This window comes from Ovis aries, chromosome 3 (assembly GCF_016772045.2).
Source record: "Ovis aries strain OAR_USU_Benz2616 breed Rambouillet chromosome 3, ARS-UI_Ramb_v3.0, whole genome shotgun sequence".
Taxonomy (NCBI): Eukaryota; Metazoa; Chordata; class Mammalia; order Artiodactyla; family Bovidae; genus Ovis; species Ovis aries.
Window position 1 is genome coordinate 175609346 of NC_056056.1, and position 16706 is coordinate 175626051.

The following is a 16706-nucleotide window of genomic DNA, read 5'->3' on the forward strand; positions in this document are numbered from 1 at the left end:
TCATTTGGGAAGCTGCAGAGTGAGGTTCCCCTGAGAAGAGGGGCCAGCTCTCCTGAGAGCCCTCAGCCCCTTCAGTTTCTACTATACCCCCTCAACACTGTTGTCTTGCAGGAAGACTTTCTGCCTCCAACCTAAGTAGGTCATGTTTATAAACAGAGTTCTCAAAGGTGCTCCTATTAGGGACCTCTTTTCAACAGCAAATGGAGCAGCTGAAACATTGCGCCATGTCCCTCGAGTTTCTTTCCTGGTGACCTCAGGGCTCCTCTCAGGCTCATATTTCTTCCTCTGCAACAGCCTCCAGCCTGCTTTGCCCTGTTGAGAATGTTAGAGATTGTCGCTAAAAGCATAATTCAGCTGATACACTGCCCAGTTTATGCCAGATCCTGTGTCATGAGGGAAGATTCACTTCTCACCCCCATATTACAGATGAGCAAACTGAGCCTCCCTGAGCCAGTGAACCTTGCTCAAGGTAGCAGAGCTGACCCTGGAACCCAGGTCTAGTCTCCCTGTCCCTATCATGCACTAGAGCATGCCAGAGCAGACAAAGATAATGAGATGTGGGCAAGCTTCAGATGTTCCGGGACCATTCCAGGTTTTTACAGTCGTGCTCCCTGTCCTGCTTTTCCTTCTAGAAGGCAATGGAGAGCATGACTGTGAGCACCCTAACAGTGCTAGCTGTACCCAGATGGCTGTGCCCCCAGGGCCTCACACAGGGCCAGGTGTGGAGGAAGGGGCCAGCAAAGTTTGTGGAGGACCAAACAGAGGGGTAAAAGCCCAGAGCAATCCATCTTCCTGGTTCTGCTCACCATTCCTAGCAGCACTGGACTCAGCTCTCTTCTCTCTCCAGCTTTCGTGGGGGAAGAAACTGTGACACAGACTCATAAGGAAACATACAATCACCACTGCTTGTTTTGGGGCCAGGCTCTGAGCCTCTGCTGGAGCAGCATGCAGGTCACTACTGCCTCTCCTGGAAAGAATCTGTTGGGCCTTTCTCTTCTTGTTTTCTTCCCTGAAGGAGGGTACAGCAACCCAATCCAGGATTCTTGCCTGGAGAATCCCATGGATAAAGGAGCCTGGCGAGCTACAGTCCGTAGGGTCGCACAGAGTCAGACATGACTGAAGTGACTTAGCACGCGTACACACTTCTTGTTTTCTTAAGCTAGGGGCAGAATGTTGCCCTTTGAATCTTTGTATTCTTCTAGAGGAAGGGCAGAGAAGGCAACAGCAACCCACTCCAGTACTCTTGCCTGGCAAATCCCATGGACGGAGGAGCGTGGTAGGCTGCAGTCCATGGGGTCGCTAGGAGTCAGACACGACTGAGAGACTTCACTTTCACTTTTCACTTTCATGCATTGGAGAAGGAAATGGCAACCCACTCCAGTGTTCTTGCCTGGAGAATCCCAGGGATGGGGGAGCCTGGTGGGCTGCCGTCCCTGGGGTCGCACAGAGTTGGACACGACTGAAGCGACTTAGTAGCAGCAGCAGCAGCAGCAGAGGAAGGGAGTCGTAATGAAGTTTAGGTCAAGCCACCTGGTACTTACTGAATGCCTGTCCTGGGTCAAACACTGGGCTAGATGCTAAGCAGAGAGCAGTGAATAAGATAGACCCTGCCCTTCCCACACGGAGTTTAGAGCTAATGGCAAATCAGAAATCAAACAGGTAATTTCCAAATGGTTGCTTGTGTGCATGCTAAATCACTTCAGCTGTGTCTGACTCTTTGCAACCCCATGGACTGTAGCCCACTAGGCTCCTCTCTCCGTGGGATTCTCCAGGCAAGAATACTGGAGTGGGTTGCCATGCCCTCCTCCAGAGGATCTTCCCAACCAGGGGTTGAATCCATGTCTTTTATGTCTCCTGCATTGGCAGGCGGTCTTTACCATTAGTGTTACCTGCGAAGCCTTCCAAATGGATGAGTTTTACCAAAGGGAAGCCTGAAGGCAGATGGCCTGGCACATGAGTGTCACCCTTGCTCCTTCCAGACAGCTGGGAAATCAGTCCCTGGACACAGTGAGCTGGACCAAGGGCCAGTCTGAGAAAGACCAGGGGCAACTGTGTACTACATTCTTCCTCCCTTACAACCAATTGACAAGTCTTCAGATTCTTGCTTGAGGGGGTTACCATGATGTCCATGATGTAGATGCTGGCAGGGGATGCTCATTTACCTTCAGTTAAAAAGTGCACATAAGGATTTGAGCGTGCTGATTAGAAGGGGTGTTAAGTGGTGCTGCGATGAGAACATGGGGTTGGGATGCCTGATAGACCTTAAGTCAAACGTTGGCTCTGGTGGACTCTGGCTACCAGATCTGTAAAATGGGGATAATGCAAAGAGATTAAATGGGACAATGTGTGCCTTGCTCTTGGCACATAGTGTAGAGCTAGTGAAGAGGTTGCAAGGCAAGCGCTTGAGTCCCACTGTGTTTGAAACTTGCCTCTAACCAGAGGTGAAACCTTTGGAAAGTCACTCATCTCTGAGTGCCTCTGTTTCCTCACTCGTCAAAGAGGGAAGTAATAACAGTACCTACTTCTTGGGGCCATTCATCCTTCCAACAAACATTTGAGCAGCTACCAAGCATCAGGCACTGTTCTCGGTTCTGGCCTCGTGACATTCACATACATGCTGGAGGTTGTTTCAGGTTAGAGGGTGTCCATATAAAACATTTTAGGGCAGTACCTGGCATACAGCAAGCACTCAGTAAATGTTGGCAGTTAACACTTTCACTGCAACCATGATCATTATCATATCATCATTGATTGAAGCACAGTAGCTTGGGCACACAGACCGTGCCAGGAAGGGGGAAGTGCCACCAAAGAGAAAGTGGTGCCAGTTCCTGTTCTGCCACCAACTCATCCTCTGACTCTGAGGGGGTCATTTGACCTCTTAGACATAGCCTCTTAGACATAGACATGAGACATCCTCATCTCGAAAATGACACAGATCAACTAAATGGTTTTGGAAAGCCTTTTCTCATTCTGAAGTGTTTGACTTTGGGTCCTGCAAGCCGACTTCTTGCAGAAGCTATCACAAGTAAAGCAGAGCAAATTGGTCGGTCCTGGAAAATGGAACAACAAAAATTGCTCAGACAAATGAAAACTGTAGGAATGCGTGGTTCCTGAATTATGGCTTGATTTATCGAGCCCCACAAACAAAAATACACAAAAATATAATAAAACAAGATGTTTTTGATTGGAGATCATCACAGCAATGTCTCTACTTTCTACAGTGCTCCAGTGATTACAAAATCTTTCTAGATTCAGTTGTTTGACTCGTGCCTGAAGACAGGTTGTGAAGTGGTACGATTATCCTCCTGTTAGTAATGTGGAAACTGAAGGCACAGAGATTGCTCCCTCTACTCCACAAATATTTGTTAAGCATCTGCTACATGTCAAGCACTAAGAGGCTGGTTCAGCTACTTGGCCAATACCATCATGGTTCAGAAACATTTGAATGATCAAATGTGCCGAGAGAGTGCAAGAGAGTATTAGCATGTGTCTGCCTGTTTGCACAAGCAAGTACTTGCTGGATAAGAGCTATGTCACAGGGAATGCACCAGCTAATAAAGATATCAGACAAAGATGTAGCAGGGGGACACACCCATAAACACCACTAACTATAACAAAGGGCTCTTTGTGACATAGTGAAGGTAAGAATACAAATAATTAAGGGCTATGAAAATATAGAGGAAGAATGATCAGCTCTGCTGACAAGGGGCATAGGAGGGTAAGTAGAATTTCACAGGAGGATCATTTCCACTGTTTTGTGATGGACTAAACAATCCAAGCAGAGGTTGGCAGGAATGGCAAGTAAGCTGGGGATGGCCATGGTTGAAAGTGTTCTTAGGCATGGAAGATGAGCTTGGAAAGGTAAGTTGGGGTGTATTCTCTAAATCCTTGAATGTGTGTCTGTTTAAACCCAACTACATGGTGTGGGGGGCTCTCCTTTGTTTGACAGTGTATCAGGAATTTGACCACCTCCTGGAGGAGCAGTCTCCCATCGAGTCCTACATCGAGTGGCTGGACACCATGGTGGACCGGTGTGTTGTGAAGGTGGGTCTGCTGACCAGAAGGTCCCAGCCCTGTATGGCAGTCCATCACTCTTGTTGATGGCACCTGGGTCACCAGCAGCAAGCTAGCTGAGTGTTTCCTTGGCAGCCTCAGAACCCTAAGGATCCAAGGCAAAGCTTGGGCTCCTCCTTAGGAAGTAGGCAGCAAAGAGAGTCAAAGGAGGCAAGACTCTGAGGGCTCCCTCCGCTGGTTCAACCAGGCCAGGATCTCTTTTTTCTGTTGTACACATTGAGTCTTAAGATTTCATTTCTTAGAGTAAACTTTTGCTGCTAAAAATAAAAAGCCAAAAACCACCGTTCCATGATATTGAACTTAGAGACACCTAAACCTTCTTGCCATTTTTTATAAGAAAGAATAATAAGTGAAGATCAAATCAGCCACTCTTAAAGCTGTTCACTCTCTCTTAGGTGGCTGCCAAGAGACACGGATCCCTGAAGAAGGTGGCCCAGCAGTTTCTCTTGATGTGGTCCTGTTTTGGCACAAGGGTGATCCGGGACATGACCTTGCACAGTGCCCCCAGCTTCGGTAAGACAACCCCAGCCCCCTCCAAACCAAAAACGTCTTCTCTGGGCTCCCTGGATCAAGTCCATCTCTCCAGAGTTAGGCATGGTCTTGTTGTCTCTGAGACCATAAGGGCAGCACCTGGAAACATCCTCTGTTCTGGGGGATGTGATGTTAGGACTTTCAGGGAGAAAGATGGCACTGCATGCTAAAGGAGAAGTATTCATATCTGCAGATGAGAGGTTGGCACGCACTACTATTTGAGTTTAAAGAGGAGTAAATAGCAGTGGCTGTGCTCCCCTTTTTCTGGAAGCCCCAGTCATGGCTGCTTTTACAGGACTATTTTGACAAATTTCATAGTGTGGATATGCTAAGACTGGGCACATGAAGAAGCCCCTGAGTCCAAACATTTGCAAATGGCTTGATTGACAGGCCAGCGGTGGGTAGACAAGTTTCTTTGATGACATGCCCCAGTCTGATCCCTCGTGAAGGACTTCTGCATTCATTTTCCCCTTTGCTTTACTGACCCCTTGGGTTTGCACCACCTCCAGGAGACATCCCTACCCCAAGTCCTTGTCTTCTGTTTTCTATTGTTAATGAGACTTGAACCCTCTGCCCAGAGGTGCTTCTAGTAGTCTCTGTGGGCAAGAACCTAATCACTGACTTGGGGGGAATATTATGTTTCATTAGAAAGAATGGCATATGCACAGAGTTCAGATCATCATTAAACAAGTGACGTAGGACTTCTAGGCATTATCCAGACATTTGAAGTCTCAAAAACACTCTGGCCTTCAATTTTCTAGGCATTTCAGCAAAAGGCTGTTGGCAAATTTTCAGGGTAATTGCCTTGTTCTCTGTTTAACTTTGCAAGTAGAAATGTGGTTTTTGCTTCTCATTATCTCCAATTAAGCCAATCAGCTCTGGGCTTTGCTCTGGGTTTAATCTAACACTTTTCCATCTAGTTTTTTGTGGTCTTGTCAGTATTTTCCAGTTGTGCTATACAACGTGGTGAATATGTGTTGAAACAAAGAATGCACTATTTTTTCTAAACAGCTCTGTCTGTGAAAGACTGTGTTTACCCAATTGGAGAAGTGTTTTGCTGTGGATTTCTTTAATCTCAGCATTGGGAAGTTCTCTGAACCTGCCTGCACCATGGCTACAGACGGAAATTCTCTCTGAGCTGTGTATGGAAATGCTCTGGTGACCGCTACCTGGGCAGTGACATCAGACACGGCATTTTGATGACTTCCAGTTCAACACAGTTAGTGTTAGCACATGTTACTTCTGGCTCTGGGAAAACCATTTGTGCATAACTGCTTTCAGTTAAGCCAATAGGTAAAAAATACTCAAGATTTTTTCACTGCTTTAGAATCAAGGAATTAAACAATGCCACACAAATAAAGATATACACAGCCACAAAGCAAGCATCCTCTCCTTGCTTTATACCTTATGCTTCAATTTGCTGGTTCTTGAACTGACTATATTATCAAAAACCCTTCATTAGATAGAGAATGTAGTTGACGTTGTAATAGTCTTTGAAATCCATTTGTATTTACTAAGTTAACAGTCGATGTTATGGACAGTAGAACAATGAGAGTTCAGTGAATAAGTACTAAGAAATACTATTCCTTAAAACGTGTTTGTTTCTTTTTGAACCGTACACTATTCTAGGATACACCGGAAACTCGGGCAAATGGCAAAGAATGGTCACAAAACTTTTAGAAAAGGAAAGAAAAGAGATATGAACCCAATTTCACTTTTACAGTATTTTTCAACCATGAACCGATGGAAATAATACCTGTCTCCAAGTCCGTTTAGCAAGGTCTCTGAAATGGTCCTGCTCATCCGACTCATTGTTGAGTTTTGTGGCTTGGGGTGACAGGCAAGTTGAAAGAATTTGCGGCAGACAAAAGCCCAGCTCCCCCTTTCTGCCTGTATATGTCAAAGACACAGTTGGTGGTTGTGTTTGGGTCATGTGTTCCCTGTATAAAAACAGCTAATTAGGAAAAAGAGCCCTCTGTTCCCTGGCCCCACCCCCAACCGCAGGGGCCAGCTCTATATATCTTATAACTCCCACACGATCCTGGCCCTGTGAATGGTGCGGGCGTTTGTGTGTCTGCGTAGCAGGCTGACCATCACAATGATCGTGTGGAATATCACAATGATCCCGCAGGGACTCTATCACCTCTTCCCAGAAGAGCCTCTTTCAAAGGTAGTTGACTCCTTTCTTCTCCTTAATTCCTTTTCATTCGTTTCTCCCTAATTCCTTTTCACTGAAAGAGCCTATGCTGTGAACTAAAGTAGCCAGACTTTCTTTCTTTGCTGCAAGCAGCACTTTCTAGCAAAATTAGTCAGCAAAGGTAGGGTGGTGGGCAATGAACTTTTTCATCCTAATGGAGCTGAGGAAATTAGAGACTCTATTTAAACAACAACAACAACAATGCATTTGTGGTTGACTGCTCTGAGTCCAGTTCCTAGGATACCTGGCTCCCGAGGCAGGCAGGTGTCTTTACCTTTTCACTCTGGGTTTTCACCAGATGCCCCTGTTTTCACTGTTTGGGAACATCTAGAAGGCAAACATAGTTCCTGGAAGGGCTTCAGCATGAAATGGTGTGGAAAGCTGCCTTGGATTTGAAGGCTAAGGGGGTGGGGCTACGTACCATTTCCCAAGTTTTCACCTTTCTGCACACTTTTGTCCTGGCCTAGAGTCAAAGCTCACCCACTCAGGCAAGGGCAGCGGAAGCCACATGGGAGCAGCTCCCAGGCCAAGTGACTGACGGACAGAGCCTCCAGACTACTTCTCAAGGTTTGGATGTCCTGGCCTGGCTCTCTTACCCAGAACCCGCTAAACTGTAGAATCTTGACCTTCAAAATGTCACTCACAACCCCGCCAAGCACCAGGTGGCATGAATTGCTTTCCCTGTATTGGAGAGAAAAAGCAGAAACCCAGAGAGGAGACGGGGCTTGCCGAGGATGTACAGCAAATTGAGCTGAGCTCCCCCGCTAGGGGCTCCCCTGCTAGGGCCACACTGCTAAGGCTTCTTCTAACCTTCTTCAGCCAAATAGTAATAAGAAAAACAAAGTAATGTTTATTCAGGGCCTAGTATACACTAGACACAGTATTAGGCACTTTCTCATTGAATTCTCACAACTTACGAGGTCTGCTAGCAGTGCCCTCAATATAACAGACGAGGAAGCTGTGATAGAACAGGAAGCAAAAGCAAGATAATGCTACTCTTTCTGACAAATGTGTAGGAAGCACACAGTACCATTTAATTCTCACATCAACTCTGCAAGGCAGACAATCAATATGGTAAGTGGCAGAGCTCTGTTTCAAAATCAGATCTGCCTTGCCACAAAAGCCACGCTTTCTCAATTACCATAATTAAGACAAGTATCCTGGGCTCGGATGCATGGCACAAAAAAGGCTAGATAAACTGTTTACCCCTCGTTGATGGTTTTTCTAAAGCCATATTGATGGAATAAAAAAAATATTTAAGCTATGAGAGAAAAGAACATTAATTAGATGATCATGAGTGACAAGAGAGATGCCAGAAGACAAGTGTTGAGAACAAAGAACTGTCAACCATTATAGAAAAATGAGGGCAAAGCAAAGATATTTTCAGTTATACAAAAAGTCAGAGAACTGTGGCGCCCGTAGAACTTCACTTAAAAAAATTAAACAGTGCATTTCAGTAAGAAGAAAAATAAAACCATCACTAAATTCTGGGATGCAAGAAACAGCAATGTTCTAGATATTGTTGTTTACCAAAAGTGTAGTGGTTTAAAACAATATTATGCCTACAGATTTGATGGGTCAGGAATGTGAACAGGATCCAGCAGAGATGGCTGGTCGCTGTTCTATGATGTCTGGGACCTGAGTCCAGCAGGGATGGCTGGCCTCTGTTCTGTGATATCTGGGACCTCAGATGGGAGGACTCAAAAGCTGGAGCTCACTCAGCTGGAGGCTGGAATCCTCTGGAATCCTTGGGTGTCTGGTGCCTGGGCTGGGATGACTTGGAGTCTAGGACGGCCGATCAGGGTGCACTCAAATGGCCTCTCTGTGTGGCTCACTTTCCGTGCTGTGTGCTCACAGCACGGTGGCCTCTGAACAGTTGAACTTCTCTCGTGGAGGCTCAGGCCCCCTGAATAAGTGTGCCAAGGAGGGAGCAGCCATGCCTCTTATAACTCAGTCTCAGAAGTGAAAGTGTCACTACCCTTGCTCTGGTGATCAAAGCAGTCACAAACCTACCGAGACTGAAGGAAGTGCATAGACCACCCCCACCCCCACCCCCGCCCCCCTGTACAACACACACAATTTTCCCAGGAAGGCTTGTTAAAGAATTTGGAGGCCTTCTTTAAGATGAAAGAAATTTTTAAATATATAAGCAAATTTAAGTAACTTTTGATTGTAATTTAAAAACTAACTTTGGTTGTGTGTTTTAAAAAGGTAAAATCAAACTGTAAGAAACAATAAAACACAGGGAAGTTTGGAGAGAACATTTCAGGAATAGTTAGAGTGTGCTAAAGGTCTTTGTCTTGAAATACTATATAACTTTAGATTTTGTTGAAAAGAATGTATGGTTTGGACTTAATAGATGTGTAGGATATAGAATCATCACTAGAAGAATAGAATCATAATTTGCCAAAGAAAAATGGAAAAATGTGAAAATTTAACTGACAAGAATTAAGAAAATAAAGGAAGTTTAGAAAAAATATATAGTAAACTCAAAACATGAAATAGGATGCTAGAAATAAGATCAACTAATAATCACAGTAAATGAAAAGATCTCTTCCCTCAAAAAAATCAGGCATTAAACTGCAACTTTTACTGAACCTTTAAGAAGCATAAAATCCTTAGTTTATGAAAATTAATATGAAAATTAGTGTTTTAGAGAATAAAAACAAAAGAAGGAAAGCTATACAGTTAATTTTATGAAGCTGATATAATCTCAGCTTCAAAACTTAGAAGAGCTATAGAGGAAAAGGAAATTATGACTCAACCACACATAAATATAGATGAAAATATTCATCTATCAGTTCAGTTCAGTCACTCAATCATGTCCAACTCTTTGTGACCTCATGAATCACAGCATGCCAGGCCTCCCTGTCCATCAGCAACTCCCGAAGTTCACTCAGACTCATGTCCATTGAGTCAGTGATGCCATCCAGCCATTGCATCCTCTGTCGTCCCCTTCTCCTCCTGCCCCCAATCCCTCCCAACATCAGAGTCTTTTCCAATGAGTCAACTCTTCACATGGGGTGGCCAAAGTACTGGAGTTTCAGCTTTAGCATCATTCCTTCCAAAGTAATCCCAGGGCTGATCTCCTTCAGAATGGACTGGTTGGATCTCCTTGCAGTCCAAGGGACTCTCAAGAGTCTTCTCCAACACCAAGGTTCAAAAGCATCAATTCTTCGGTGCTCAGCCTTCTTCACAGTCCAACTCTCACATCCATACATGACTACTGGAAAACCATAGCCTTGACTAGACAGATCTTAGTCGGCAAAGTAATGTCTCTGCTTTTGAATATGCTATCTAGGTTGGTCATAACTTTTCTTCCAAGGAGTAAGTGTCTTTTAATTTCATGGCTGCAGTCACCATCTGCAGTGATTTTGGAGCCCCCCAAAATAAAGTCTGACACTGTTTCCACTGTTTCCCCATCTATTTCCCATGAAGTGATGGGACCAGATGCCATGATCTTCGTTTTCTGAATGTTGAGCTTTAAGCCAACTTTTCCACTCTCCACTTTCACTTTCATCAAGAGGCTTTTAGTTCTCTTCACTTTCTGCCATAAGGGTGGTGTCATCTGCATATCTGAGGTTATATATATATATATATATATATGAATAAAATACTAGCAGATCAAATCCAGGGCAAATTTTTTTAAAATCATGGTTGATGAGTATGATGCCAAGAATTCAAGTATGATTCAAAGTCAGAAAATTACTCATTAACATACATTACAAATTAAAGGTCTTCCCTGTTAAAAGAGAAAAATGATATAAACATCTATAGATACAGAGGAAAACATGTATTTGATACAATTTAGCTCTCAAGTATAACTTTTAAAAACTCTTGGCAAACTAGGAACAGAAGGGAATTCATTGAATATGTTAAAGAGTATTTTAAAAACCTGCAGAAAACAATGTACTAAGTGGTGGAACTTTAGAAGTTTTCCCATTTCAATCATGAATAAGAAACAAATGCCTTTTAATACTGTTTCTGATAGCTATGTACTGGAGGTGCTGGCAAATGCAACAAGAAAAGGAAACGAAATATAAGAATCGGAAAGGAAAACACAAAATTGTCTTTATAGATGTCATGATGGCTGACAAAAAATAATCTACAAACTAATAGAACAAATAAGAATTCAGGCAGGTTACTGACTTCAGTTTTAAAAAAATCCTTAGCGCTCTTACCATTAAATAGAAAATAGCTATCTTTATGTATCAGTCTAAATGTCTATATCTATATATTGTATTCATAATGGCAACAGAAAGGCATCCATAAAATAATTCTAACAAAAATTATTTTAAGGCCTTCAAGGGAAAAATTTAAAAGTATTATTTACATGTACCCTGTTCATGTTTGGAAAGTAATATGTGATAAATAATTTAAATACAATCTTCACAAAAAATACCCTAACAGAAAAATGGGCAAAGAATATGAATAGATAGTTCACAGAAAAGTAAATTCAAATGGAAATAATCATATGAAAAGAGATTGCACCTCTAAAAATTAGGGTACTGCAATATAAAGACAGTAACATTTCACACCCTTCAGATGGCAAATACTGTGTTAACTACACTACCAGTAAGGAGGTGAAAAATACTAGTGAGCAGTTTGGCACTACCTCATAAGACTCAAGAATGTAGATGCTCTTGGACCCAGAGATTCTACCTATGGTCCTTAACACAAGGCAACAGGTACAAAAATTAAAAAAAGAGATTCATTACAGCCAGTTTCCAATAGTCAAAAATGTGAATAACCTAAATTCCATCAACAGGAGGATGGGCAAATAAATCGTGCTATGGTCACACAATGGCTATGGCCATTAAACAAGAGCAATGTGCCTTGGTGTGGCTAGATCTTAAAAAACCCAAGGTATCAAGTGCAGGTTGCAGAATGCTCTGCAAAATATGGTACCATTTCTATCAAGTTTGAAAATAAAAAACAATATAATTTGCTTTCGTGGATATATAAATGTATGTAGAAATGTGTTTGAACAATAAATGGCAGATTTGAGACAGTGATTACATAAGGGCTTGCTATGTCAGGGCATGCTGTGTCAGAGCAAGTTAAGGAAGGGAACACTGGGGCTTCATTTTTATCTTCAATTAAAAAATTCAAATATGTGAAATGTTAAAATTTTATAAAGCTTGGTGTTGAGTACACTGGGTGTTCATTTTAAAATTCTTTCTCTTTTTTTGGGGTGCCTTTGGAGAAGGCAATGGCAACCCACTCCAGTACTCTTGCCTGGAGAATCCCATGGAGGGAGGAGCCTGGTAGGCTACAGTCCATGGGGTCGCAAAGAGTCGGACACGACTGAGCGACTGAGCGACTTCACTTTCACTTTCACTTTCCCATGCAACATGTGAAATCTTAGTTTCCCAACGAGGGATCGAACCCAAGCTCCCTGCATAGGAAGTGCGGAATCCTAACCCCTGACTGCCAGGAAATTCTCTTAAAATTATTTATACTTTTCCATATATTTGAAATTTTTCAGAAGAAAAAGCAATGCTTTGATTCTATAAGACAGCATTAACTATGTCATCATATAACAACAACAGTCTCCTTTTGTCTGTATCCTAATACCTTTTTCCATAACAGACTCCAGTGCTCAATAGCTCTGTAACTTTAGGCAAGTGCTTTAAAATCTTCTGAGCTTTCATTTCCCCATGTGTTAACTGAAGATAATATCTTCTTCACAGAGTTGTTGGAAAATTAAAAGGGCTTAGCACAGTGCATATGGTAAGTGGTCAGTGCTTACTTATTTCATTTATTTGTCTAACAAATAACCATGGAGCCTCCACTGTGCCTGACACTGTTCTAGATGCCCAGTAGAGAACAGTGTGTGTGGGGGGCGGGGGGGGGGTGGTAGGGAGGTGTAGATAAAAAGACATAAAATTCCCTCCTTTTATGACACAATCTAGTGTAGGGAGGCACATAATAAAGATAAATAAATTCAGTCTATAGACTAGCAGATGTGTTAAGTGCTAAGGGAAGAAATAAAGCAGGAATGTTAGCTGTAATTGCCTCTCTCCTGTCTTTGCTGCTTCTGTCTTTCCTCTCCCTCCCCTCCACTCCCTCCTCTCATCAGTCTTTCTGAGTCTCCTTTTCCGCTTTCCTCCCTCCTGTCTGAACTGCTCCCATGGTCACGACACCCTGGCACTGAACTGTTTGTTGCCTAATAATCTTAAGGATGGATTTCTGCTCACCAAGGACACTGTAGCTTTTGTGGAGTCAGTGACTGAGCTTGAAGTTTCCTTTGTGCTCAAAGCACTTATCACGGTGGTGAGCGAGCAGCAGTAGCTCTACAAACTTTCCTTGTTTGAAGGATGATTGAAATGATCAGACCAGTTGGGTAGCTGATCAGAGTCATTAGGTGGAGAGCTTGAATCCTCAAATCAACACTTCCCCTGGAGTACTGGCCTCCAAGCCCAGCTCTGATATTTTCTAAGAGGGTGATCTTAGTGTCTTCACTTCATCAGATCTTGTTTCTTTATCTGTTAGACAGGAGTATTGTGTAGATGATCCGAGGTGCCTGTCTGTGCTAAAACTACTAAACCCATTTTTATTATCTAGGGTTTTCCCTTCTAATTTGGTTTCATAATGTCTTTCTCTCTATCCTTGTTGACTTAGAGCCACATCTCAGCAAATACTTCTTCATTGTGGAGACCCTTTGGAACTTTTTGGTATATGCTGCCGTCTTTTGACTTCTTTGACTCTGAATGAACAGTCACGCCATAGGACTTAGAACGTTAGAATGTTCTAATCTTAGAACATTACTAGCAAAAGAGACCTTAGCCACTGTTCATTAAGCACATGTACTTTTCTTCATTATGGCACTTCTGTAAAATAGAGTTGACTATTCCCCTCTCAGAGAACCTTATTACATGATTGATTGAAGAACAACTTCAGAATCAGTCAGACTTGGGTTCAAGTCCCATGTCTGACACTTAATAACCATGTGACATTGGACAGTTATCTTTACCCATCTGAGCCTCAATTTCCTCCTTTGTAGAGGGAGGGTATCACTCATCTCAAATGGTGGTGATGAGGATTAATGCAGTAGCAAATTTCCAGCAGTTAAACCAGTGGCTGCCACAGAGCAAGAGCTCAGTAAATAACTGGTTTTGTATCTAACATTTCCAAGGAGCAACTCATCCAAGCCTTACTCAGTCTTACTAAGTAGCAGAGCTGGAGTTCAACCTGGGCAGTTTGATCCAGCCCCATGCGGTTACCCACCGTGTTCTACCTACAGCTCACAGGACTCATTCTGGGGAAGTGGATGGAAAGTTTAGTTGTGGAAGTCTGCATCTCACAATGACTCAAAAACACCTGAATGTTCTGAATTCCAAATGGGGTCAAACAACAGACACAGCACCCTGGGAATGGAGGAAGAATGAAGACCAAGTTCAGGATGGGGGTCAGGGTCCTGGAGCTCTGTGGAGGGACTGGGGTAGATGTGCATGATCTGGGGGCATCTGGGTGGCCTCAGCGTTAAGCCAGGAATCTTGTTCTGTTGCATTTCTGGACCAAAAGAATCAATCTATCTGAACTGAAAGGTTGTTGTGTGTGTGTGTGCATGTGCACAAAGAACCCAGGTACAACTAAAAAGCAGAAAATAAATTCCACCTAAGAGGAGCCATCCTAAAGCCCCCAACTGGCCCTTATCAACTTATTTCTGAGACCTGTAAAAGCATAGCACCCAGCTCACATGGCCCTTCTGAGGACCAAACCCTTTAATCTTCCCATCTGTGCTATGAGGAAACTGAACCGGATGGATCTCTATGGGAAAGGGGAACAGAGTTTTGGAGCCAGACAACCTGAGACCAATCCTTGCTTAATTCCAATGGAGAGACTCATTTCCTCATCCATAAGAGAGTATAATGGGCTTCCCAGGTGGCTCAGATGGTAAAGAATCCACCTGCAATGCAGGAGACCTGGGTTCAATCTCTGGGTTGGGAAGATTCCCTGGAGGAGGGCATGGCAACCCACTCCAGTATTCTTGCCTGAAGAATCCCTATGGGCAGGAAAGCCTGGTGGGCTGCAGTCTATGGGGTCATAAAGAGTCAGACATGACTGAGTGACTAAATACAGCACAGCACAGTTCAGTTCATTTCAGTTCAATTCAGTCGCTCAGTCATGTCTGACTCTTGGCGACCCCATGAACTGCAGCATGCTAGGCCTCCCTGTCCATCACCAACTCCCAGAGTCCACCCAAACCCATGTCCATTGAGTTGGCGATGTCATCCAACCATCTCATCCTCTCTTGTCCCCTTCTCCTCCTGCCCTCAATCTTTCCCAGCATCAGGGTCTTTTCAAATGAGTATAGCACAAGAGAGGATAATACCACCTATCTCACAGTTTTGTTGAAAGAATGAACTCTCTGTTAAGCGCTTAGCAAGGTCCTTGGCATATAGTGAGCATCCGATAAATCTGTGATGACAGTCATAGTGGTGTTGATGATGATATGATGATCAGATCACGAGATAAATAATCCTGGGGAGTCTCAGAAGGCCTCTAAAAACAGCAAGGTGAATGGGGGAAGGAGAGGTCAGTGAGAAGTGCTGGACACTTCATGGGACAGCAGGATATCCATGTGGAAATGTCCCTTTGAGAGGTGGAAACATGGGACAAGAGATGAGGGCTTGGCCCCTCTCTCCGACTGCAGACATGGAGTACCCTCCCACATGTGGATCCATGTCCATTGGAGGCAGCACAACATGCAAGAAATGAGGGTTTTGAAGTAATGTATGCTGTCATTGTGAACAACTTGACTTTGCAAAACAGAAATAAAAGCACCTACTTTTACAAAGTGGTTATAGAAATTGAATTACTGAATATAATATTTTGAGAACAAAGACTGACACATTAGAAAAATCTTCCAAAATGATTGTTCATATCCCTTTTAATGAAATAATCTACTCTAAGTTTAAGATGAAGACTACTACTTGAGGATACCCAATCTTTTCAAGCAACACCTTTTGTAAGCACCATGTGGTAAACAGAGGTCTCAGAAACACTCAAGGAAATAATTCATTTGTTGCTAACTTAAAACATCGATTATGCTCCTAGAATTATGTCACATACATTGGTAGACACCAGTGAGTTAGAAGACAAAGTCTCTGCTGTGGATATCCTTACAGTCTAGTCAGGGGAATCAGAAGCTTGTGGAAGAGAGGAAAATGCAAGACACTATGTCCAGAAATGCTGAACAAAGTGAAGAGTGCCTGGACAAGGATAAGGACAGTGTGAGTGGAAGAGCTCAGATGCATTTTGACAGATGGCTCAATAGGTGCCATTTTTGATGATGTCCTATTAATAAATTGAACAAGGAAGAGACTCCCTTGTTCAATTTATTAACTGAAACACTTCAGTCCACTCAGTTGTGTCCAGCTCTTTGAGACCCCATGGACTGTAGCACGCCAGGCTTCCCTGTCTATCATCAACTCCTGGAGCTTACTCAAACTCATGTCCTAGAGTCAGTGATGCCATCCAACCATCTCATCCTCTGTCATCCCCTTCTCCTCCCACCTTCAATCTTTCCCAGCATCAGGGTCTTCCCCAATGAGTCAGTTCTTCACATCACGTGGCCAAAGTATTGGAGTTTCACCTGCAGCATCAGTCCTTCCAATGAATATTCAGGACTGATTTCCTTTAGGATGGACTGGTTGGATCTCCTTGCTGTCCAAGGGACTATCAAGAGTCTTTGCCAACACTTAACCTTATGCTAAACCCCAGGCTAGGAGAGGAGATGGCAAAGGAGAGCAAACTCTTGGCAACAAGGTAATTCGTACCTGAGTGGGAATGAGGGTCTGGGACAGGTGGTCAGAGCACTGCTCAATGTGTTGTCAGCCAGACCAGAGGGCACACCTGAGCTGAGACGGCTTACCTTCCCTTTGGATCTCCTCTTACC

At 43.5% G+C, this 16706-nt stretch overlaps 1 protein-coding gene across 3 annotated transcripts in view; it reads left to right on the plus strand.

Moving 5' to 3' along the window:
* Positions 1–16706, plus strand: part of RFX4 (regulatory factor X4) — a 171418-nt gene that overhangs the window by 123991 nt on the left and 30721 nt on the right. For all 3 annotated transcript variants that reach the window (XM_004006695.6, XM_042247169.2, XM_042247170.2), the window contains 2 exons: positions 3950–4044; positions 4470–4587. In XM_004006695.6, coding sequence (XP_004006744.2) covers positions 3950–4044; positions 4470–4587 — 213 coding nt within the window. The remainder of the gene's footprint in view (positions 1–3949; positions 4045–4469; positions 4588–16706) is intronic.